The sequence below is a fragment of the Belonocnema kinseyi genome, chromosome 7 (assembly GCF_010883055.1).
Source record: "Belonocnema kinseyi isolate 2016_QV_RU_SX_M_011 chromosome 7, B_treatae_v1, whole genome shotgun sequence".
Taxonomy (NCBI): Eukaryota; Metazoa; Arthropoda; class Insecta; order Hymenoptera; family Cynipidae; genus Belonocnema; species Belonocnema kinseyi.
Genome location: NC_046663.1, coordinates 122,559,647 through 122,569,219, shown reverse-complemented (window position 1 = coordinate 122,569,219; position 9,573 = coordinate 122,559,647). Strand labels below are relative to the sequence as shown.

General features: G+C 32.0%; 1 protein-coding gene across 1 annotated transcript; it reads right to left on the bottom strand.

The window, feature by feature from the left end:
* Window positions 1-4,147: 4,147 nt before the first annotated feature.
* On the bottom strand, window positions 4,148-7,426 carry LOC117176666 (uncharacterized protein K02A2.6-like). The gene is made up of 5 exons (XM_033366919.1): window positions 7,139-7,426; window positions 5,986-6,161; window positions 5,626-5,831; window positions 5,200-5,496; window positions 4,148-4,776 (listed from the first exon to the last, which is right to left on the bottom strand). The coding sequence occupies exons 1-5, from the start codon at window positions 7,424-7,426 to the stop codon at window positions 4,148-4,150; spliced, it is 1,596 nt and encodes a 531-aa protein (XP_033222810.1).
* Between the last annotated feature and the right edge of the window lie 2,147 nt (window positions 7,427-9,573).

Sequence of the window (9,573 nt, the reverse complement as noted above, 5' to 3'; positions counted from 1 at the left end):
ATTCAGATAATTAGAATTGAATTGAGCCATGTCTTTAAGATTTTAGTCATTGAAACATCCTTAAATCGCATGACAATGAAAGGGTCCTCATAGCGGGGGGCTGCCGAGGAGCTAGGCCCGGGCTGGCTTCCCCCCTAGGGGGCTGCTCGGCCCGGGGTGGCTTCCCCCGACCGCGGTCGGGCCGCCGACCGTCGGCACTAGTTTGGGAATCTCTGTTCTAGACCATATTTAATTATAAAATCGTCTAGTATGTGTGTGTCGTTCAGGAATTCCAGTGTTCTGTGTGCACCAATTCTAATTGGTTGAAGAGCTGCAAATGATCTAATTTCCACTTGATTCATGATGTTTGTTTTATTTCTCAGTTCGGATTGTTAATCTTGAGGTTGATGAGGGTTTTCCTGAAGTACAGATTGTCTTTGTAAAAGATCAGAAAGATTACTATTAAAAAAATATAGAAATGCAATATTTTACTTTATTGTATGTTTACTTCGAATATTTTTTAATAGCTCTTCGCATTGTTTGTTTTATTGTTTTTATCTGCGTAGGGGGAATTTGAGCACTGTGTGTATTTTCGTGTTGTGGCTGTTTCGTAAATTCAAAAGCGTGTATTCTATTGCAATATGAGCAATGTTCTTGAGATAATTTTTTGTTGTAAGTTTTGTTGTAAGTGGTGGTCTGCAGAAAGGTGAGATTGTGTTTTGAGTACCCATTATTATGTTAAAGAGTGCTTTTGCCGCGTTTTCTCTGGCTGTGCCTTCGTTTATTGATGTGCTAATTACAGTTTGTTGGTTTTTTTTAAGTGTTACCACAAATTGAAATTCGTTGTTTGAATCATGTTGAATATTTGTGTCATAACGTGGTAATAATCCTCCATGTTTAATAAAGTGTTTATCTAATTTTTTAACATTTCTTTTCTTTATATTAGTTCTTGAGGTGTCAGACATTTTTTATTGATCTTATAGGCGTATTGAATATATAGGGTTTTGTAGAGTTTCTTGAATTTGAGAATGAGGATATAGGGTTGCTTTTGTAGTGCTGTTATGTGTACCTGTAGTGTTGTTTGTGTCCTCGTTGTGTTGGTTTGTGTCTATTATCACTTCACTTGGGACTGAAGAATTGTGTTCTCGTATGCCCTTGGTAGGTTCGTTTTGTCTCTCAGTTGTATTTTGGTTTTTATTTCCTAGATGTAAAAGTAGGTTAGTGACTGAATCCCACAATGCTCCTACTATGTGAATTGACCATCCGTACACATTATGTAAGGCATAGCCGTGTATGAATGTATCAGCTATTAGTTTAAAACACCTAATTATAATAATTATTTCAATAATTCCTGCACTTTCGTGTACCAAAGTTTGTAAATATGGTCTAAAATCTTCCCCATGCTGAGTGCGCTATTTTTTCTAGTGTTTCTTCATCAAAAAGATTCATTATTGAGTATTTATGACTTTTTGTTCGTTTTCCTGACATTCCTCTGGCTATAGTGTTTAAAATGGTTGGTCTTTCTGCGGGAAACATTATGTGGTATCTTAATTTATCTAGGTCTGATTGGGAATATATGCCGCTTGTTGCTAAAGACGCTGGGTTTCTGTATTTCCACGTTTCTTTTGTTTGAGGTTTAAATATTTCTGGATCATTTGTTTGCGAAAGATGAGGAGATAATTTATACCATAAATCACCTAATGCATACATTGCTGGTACAAAAGAGTTGCAATTAGTTTGAGTGCCTGATTTTAATAAAATATGTGTACGGGGGGTTAGAAAATATGTATCATTTTTAAAATATATACGAAGTTGAAGATAACATTCTTCAGTTTGTCTGTATTTAATTTCTATTGGGAGAAATTTAACGATGTGAACTACTTCTCCTGCGATCACTGACATATATCCTGGTCCTTTCATCAAGTGATACGCAAATTCATCGGGCGCTTGTGTTGCTAACATTAGTGAACTTTTTAGGAATCTTTGTTTAAGGCGGCATTTTTGTACTAGTGCGTCGCGATAAAGGTTTTTTATTTCTGCTCGAATATGTCTTTCTGTATACACGAATTTGGAATTGACATAAGTGAATATGTCCATATTTTCAACTTGTAAGTGTTCTTGTTTTGAAAATGTATTTTCTTTTGCATTTTCAAATATTAGAAGTGTTCGGTGCTCTGTTCTTGTTAGCATAAAACTGCAAACTGGTTTGTTAGATTTTTGTGCGAGAACGAATGTAATATCTTGAGTTACTAATGAGTAAAAGGTTTCTGGATTTATCTATTGAAAAATAGACTGATTTATCTATTGATTTGTTTGCAATTCCTTCATATAATGCTTTATATTTTCTCGATTCGCAGATATCTCTAGGTAGAGGATCCCAAAAGGTATGGCCATTTTCCATATAAATGCAGACTGTGTTTGACAGTGGACATGATGTTCCTGAACGTAGCTGAATTTTATCTGTGTTTCAATTTACATTAGCGATTTGTTCGAATAATGTTATTTTTACTATCGCTTGAACAATTACATTGTCCCATGATCCCAAAGGATCTGAATATTGGGTTCCCGAACAATATCCATCTGTAGTTGTTGATCCCGCGAGGAGTACGGTAAAGGTACTTGTATCATTTGCTGGTACATTTGAAAATTGTAAGGTTCAGATCATTTTTATTGATCCTGATTGGTGTAACATTTTGCATTTTTCTCTTGTAATAACTTGGATATATATGCTAAATCCATTTAAAACCGCTGAAGTATGTTTATGCATACCACAGTATAAAATAGTGCGTTGAACTTCTAGCTTACATTGGGTGACCTTAGTATGTGTAAAGCCGCTTAATTGTAATAATTGAATGTACTTTTTCTCTACCTGTACATGAGATTCGGGCAAATCGCATTCTCCTACTTCTCAAAGGGAAATAGTGGTGATACTTAGTTGATTCGACCCACAGTCCTATCCGACGATGGCCCATGTCATGTTTGCCCATAGAAGAAGTAGTAAAAGATTGGAAAGTCGGATCATAGTGTTTTTCATGATCTAGAAAAGGAGGTTTTTCAGTGTTAGCAGTTAATTGCTGCTATTGCATATAATTTTCTTTATTGATTTTATTAAAGAGAAAAGAAATTGATTGATCTTTTTGTTACTAGGTTTATTATTTTTTATATTTAATTCACGGAAATTAAATACCTAATTTCGTTTTTGTTCTAGCCTATCTGCCAATCGGTGTTGATTTGATTGCTTGAGCCTTTTTTGAATTTAGTGTAAGCGTAAGGATTTTTGTTTGTGATTGTGTTGATTATTTCCTTGATTGTGTCAGGTGATTCCATATGTTTAGACCAAGCTATTGCGTCACTGTTTTCCGATTCGAAGATTCCATTTTCAAGTAGAAATGGCCAAAGGGTTTTTATGTTCACTTGATTTATTATTTCATTAAATAATTTCGTAATTTTTTCTCTGTATTTGTAGTCCATGTTGAAAATATGTTTTTGTTTTGTTTTGCAGGGATATGATGGTCTTTGTGTGGATTTTAAATTAGTATATTAGTTCTAGTAGTTCTGCCAGAAATTCTTGGTTTGTTTGTCTCAGACTCAATATTAGTTTATAATATGCTTCATGTCCTCTTGTTTTGATGGAAAGAATATTTTCTTTTGTTGTTTCTGGATTATAGATGTTTAAAGCCCATTTTTTTACTCGTTTGTCGCTAAATTTATAAACATCATTCATAATCAATGCTGGGAAGAGTGTAATTATGTTCACATGTCGTTCTATTATATTATATAATTCTTCAATTCTATGCTGATGTTGTATTTTCATAGTCGAAATCAAATCTGTAATTTTATGTATTTAAAAGGTAAAAAAAAATTGCTTAAAATTCTGTTGCTTACATGTTTTTTTTTGTTTTTCTTATTTACTTATTTGTTATTGAATATCAATATGCGAGATCTTGAGTCTATTTATGTGTACAACTTTTGATGTATTATCTATTTTTATTTTGACACTTCAATTTCCTAAAATTTCTAGTACTTGATAGGGGCCTGAATATTGATTATCGAATTTTTTTATTTTTCCTCCTTCTAGTAAAAATACTTTATCTCCTATTTTAAAATCTTGTGGGTTAAACTTTCTGTCATAATAAATTTTAGACTTTTCCTTGGCTGTTATTAAGTTTCATCTTGCTACAGCTCGCATTTCATGTAGTCTTGTTACTAATTTGATTGTGTAGTCATCGTAAGTTTCAAGTTTTTCATGTGGTGGCGGTGGTTCACTTGATGGTTGTCGAGATATTTTTCCAAAGACTAGTTCATATGGAGTACATTTTGTACCTTCATGTACGCTTGTGTTATAAGAAAATGTTGCTAGTTCTAACCACTCATCCCATTCGGAATTTTTATTCACGAATTGTTTAAGGTATTCTGATAGTGAGTGATGAGATCTTTCAAGCGATCCGTTTGATTGTGGGTGAAAATCAGATGTTTTAAATTGTCTCTTTCGGAATCGTTTTGCTAATCTTCTTAACAAATTACTCAAAAAGTTTTTTCCTTGGTCTGTTAATACTCCTTTTGGCGAACCATAAATGCAAATAAATCTTTTAATAAATGCGTCCAATATAGTACTGGCTTTTTGGTTTGGAAGGGCTATAGCTAATAAATATTTTGTAAAATTATCCTGGATGGTCAAAATGTTTATATTGCCAGATGTTGTTTTAGGAAGTGGACCAACTATGTCCATAGCAATTTTTTCAAACGCTGTACCGGGTGTATCAGTAATAACCATCGGACTTTTCGCTTTTACGCGAACTAATTTTTTTAATTGGCATTGTAAGCATAATTGTATGTATTTTTGGATATCTAATTTCACGTTTTCCCAAAAATATTTCTGTCTAATCCTGTTGTATGTTTTTGTTACTCCTTTATGACCTCCTACTGCCGATGAGTTGTCTTCTTCGATGAATTGTTATCTTGTGTCTTTAGTGGGATACTGTGTTATTCCCAAGCAAATAATAACTTTTACGTTTGAATCAAAAAATGATGCTTGTAGTATGTTGAATATTTCTTCCCATGGTATGTTATTTACATATGGAGTATTTGTTATAATAAATGATTTTAGTTTCAATTTTTTTATTAAGTTATAGAATATACTTAGTTTTATATTTTTCAATCTTTCTGTAAGATTATCTTTTATTTCTCCTTCAATCGGTAATGCAATATGAAATTTCTTACCTTTTAGAATTTCTTTCGCGAGTCCTTTTTGAAATTTAGTAAATTTTGGTAATTGTTGGCGTTTTTCGAGAATGCTGGACCCAAAGTCGCGAGGTTCTCCTTCAGTGGTTGTAAAATATACGTAATTATCTTTCCTCATACACATTTTGTCACGACATTCTACAATATTTTTGTTTGAAATAAATGTGGTGAATACTGGGATTTCAATTGGGGGTGGTTCTGGGGGTGGGCGATTATCTACTGAATCTATTGCCTTTAGATATTCAAGATCATCTTGAAGTTCTTTATTTTGCTTTTCTTCATCATTATCAATATTATGTTCCTTGTCAGTATCATTGATTTTATCATCATTATCATTATCAAGAGAATTAGTATTAAAATTTTTGTTGTTGAATTTATTATCAATAAAATGTTCATTTTCATAACTAAAATTATGGTTTTCTTCGTCGCAACTATCTTCTTCAAGATTTTCTCCATTATCATTTTCTTCATCTTCATTATCTTCTCGATATCCTTCTTCTGCATCTTCTGCTTGATATTCTTCTTGATATTGTCCTTCTTCATCTTCATTTGATACGCTGGTGCTTGAATTATAATTCTTATCGTCATCTTTGCTTGATTCTGGTATTTTTCTTTATTAAATTTTTTTATTTTATTTCTTTTAACTTTATTTTTTAAATAATTAAAATATTCGGGATCAGAATCTGGGTCTTCTATTGTTTGAGGATTTGTTATATTTCCTTTACTAGGCCTACCTCTCTTTTTAGCTGTAGGAGTAGGGATTACCTTATGTTTATTGAGCATAGCCATACGTGGTCTACCTCGCTTTTTAATTTCTGAATATATATTTCTTGATTGTTCTTTTGATTCTTCTGCCTGGAGAGTTTCTGTAATGTATTTATTTTCTTCTGCATAATTCTCGTATGTTTCTGGATTTTGTTTTCTTGATTTGCCTCTTGGTACTATAACATTCCAATTTGATTCTTCTTGTTGATTTGATTTAATTATGTCATTTCTTTCTTCACTAGTACTTAATTTATTTATAAGATTTGTAATTATTGAAATCATTTTCTTCAATAGTTGTACATCTCGATTTTGAATGCTTATTTTTAAATTGTTAAGTAGATGCTCATAAGCAGGATCATAATTTTTTTTCATTGATAATTGCTTTGATTTTTTCTTGTCTTAAAACTTAGATTTTTGGATCTTCCTGTTGTAGGATTGATTTCTTTTTCACAATTAACGAGTGTAAAACTTGAAATTGTGCTTCCACTTATTGTTGGTTCAACGTTAGTAGGATTTATTTTAAATTCACTCATATCGTTTTTTTGTTCTTTTTGGTTTAATATTTTATCTCGATTTCGTATTTCTTGATTTGATAATTCTTCATTATTTCGTATTTCTTTATTTAATAATTCTTCAGGATTTTGTATTTTTTGATTTAATAATTCTCTATCATTTCGTATTGCTTGATTCAATAATTCTTCATGATTTCGTATTTCTTGATTTAATAATTCTTCATTATTTCGTATTTCTTGATTTAATAACTCTTTAGGATTTCGTATTTTTTGAATTGATAATTCTTCATGATTTCGTATTTCTTCATTTAGGAATTCTTCAGGATGTTGTATTTTCGATTTAATAATTCTCTATTATTTCGTATTTCTTGATTTAATAATTCTTCAGCATTTCGTATTTCTTGAATTGATAATACTTCATGATTTCGTATTTCTTCATTTAGTAATTCTTCAGGATGTTGTATTTTTTGATTTAATAATTCTCTATTATTTCGTATTTCTTGATTTAATAATTGTTTCAATAATTTATTCAGTGGAGCTGCGATGTTGGAGAAAGCTTCTATGAATTTATTATAATATCCTGCAAGTCCTGTAAATTCTTTTATGTTTTTAGGTTTTCTTGGGATAGGGAAATTTCTTACTGCTTCTAGTTTTTTTGTATCGGGTCTGACTCCTTCTTTATCAATAACATGTCCAAGATAAACTACTTCTGGGCGTAAAAATTCACATTTATCTGGCTGGAGTTTTAAATTTGCTTCTCTTAATCTATTTGCCAATTTTGTAAATTTTTCTTCGTGCTCTTCAAGGGTATTCGCATACAAGACTATGTCGTCCAAATATACAAATAATTCGATTCCTTGAAGACCGGTTAAAACGAGATCCATTAAACGTTGGAAAGTTGCAGGAGCATTCTTTAACCCGAAGGGCATGCGGTCAAACTCATAGTGTCCGTAGGGTGTGAAAATGCAGTTTTGTGTGAGTCTTCCGGAATCATTTTTATTTGATGAAAACCACTGGCCAGGTCGAAAACCGAAAAATATTGGGCTTCTTCTAATTGGTTTAAGATGTCTGTGATATTAGGGAGAGGGTAACAATCTCCTGTAGTTTGTTCGTTAAATTTTCGGTAATCTAAAACCATTCGCCATTTTCGATTTCCATGAGAATCTGGTTTTTTAAGTACAAGAAAAGCCGGTGAATTGTAAGGAGAATGAGACGGCTTTACTATTTTATTCTGTAATAGTTCATGGACCTGTCTCGTTATTTCTTCTCTTTGTGCTTAGGGAAGTCTGTATTGTCTCTTAATATGGGTTGACTGTCTCCTGTCGGAATGTTATGTTTGGTATTTGGAAAATGTCTTCATTGTTATCAATAAGTTTTTTAACATGAGTATATTCTTCTTGATTTAAATGCTCTAAACGCAATAATTTCTTTATAGTATCAAGTTTAATTTCTTCGCTAATATTAAAAATTTGATGATATTGATCTTCTTGATTATGTTGAGTCCCAAAATAGTTAAATTTATGTTCAGATGCTCGTGAGTCTTGAGCTTGTTTTTTATTTGAAGTTTGCGTTATATATTCCGGTATTTTAATTTCGTCAAAATCTAAAAGTTTTACTGTAGGGACTGGGATTTCAACTGGATGAGGACGTGTGTTTGCAATCTTTAGATAATCTTTTCCATTATTATTTGTAAATATTGTTTTTCCTAAAAAAATTCCACTATTTGGTAACAGTTCAGGAATAAAACCGGTTTCTTTTTCTTTGTTTTTAACATGAACATAAAAATTGAAAATTGTTCTTGCTGGGATGGTTATTACATCTTGAGCATCAAACGGATAATAATTTTCTTTTATTTCTAATTGTCTTTGTTCGTAATTAATCTTTACGATATTGTTTCTAAAAAATTCTGTTCCTAAAACGCCATCGTGTTCTACTCAAACTTCGTTCGGGATTATATTAAAAATTGTAGGAAAATTAAAAATATTTATCGTAATTTGTCCTAACGTGAAAACTGGGTGTACATTAATACCTGTTAATTTCAAACAATTTAATCTGTTCAGTCATAGGTGCGTTTAACGGTTTGCTTGGGCCCCCCTCTGTGCACCAGTTCTGGGAAGGGCGTTGAGTTTTCCTGTGGCATTCTTCGTTGTTCTTGTGGTTGTGGTATTTGTTGAAAATTGTTATTATTAATTCTTTTAAAACAGTCGCTTATATTATGACCTGTATTTTTACAGTAATTGCAAATAATAATTCCATTTTGTGCATTATTTTGTTGAGAATGATTAGGTTTTGAAAGGTAGGTATTTGGGTTTCTTTCATTCCATTGAGGACGCTGACCTAGATTCTGTGACCTCCATGGGGCTCCTTCCTGATTTTCTCTATTTCCCCATGTTTGATCGTGTGGTCCCGAATTGAACCGAATATTTATAAATTGATTTTTGTTAGCATTTGAATGTTGTCCTTGATTATTATATGATATTGGTGATCGCTGATAATTATTCGTAGTTGGCCTTGAATAGTTTTGAAGTTGACGCGGATTATTGTTTACGAATTGCCTTTGGTTATTGTCTTGAAATCGTCTGTGAGTATCATTTGTGAACGATTTTGAAAAATTACGAGGAAAAAATTGTTTTTCATTTTGGAAATTATTAGGGAAAAATTGTTTTTGATTTTTGGTTTGAAATTGATTTTGAAATTGGTTAGAATTTGATAATTGTTGAATAAAAGTTCTACATGTTGATGCCATATGTCCAATCTTTCCGCAGAACTGACATGATGTGATTTCTTCGCGAGTAATATTAACTTTATTAGTTTGAATTTAATTTTCAGTTATTTCATCCGGTTGGTGGTACGAGGGTAGTTCAATAAGTCCTTAGAATGAAGTATAAAAACAATTTTTTTTGGGTAAATTTTTTTTTATTTTTGAACATAATCTCCTGGGAGCTCTATACATTTGGTCAATCGCTTTTCAAGCTTTTTTAATCCTTCAGAAAAGTGCGTTTTCGGAAGTTCCTGAAAATAAGCACTTACAGAGGCAATGACGTCTTCGTTGTCTGGAAATCTCTGTCCACCGAGC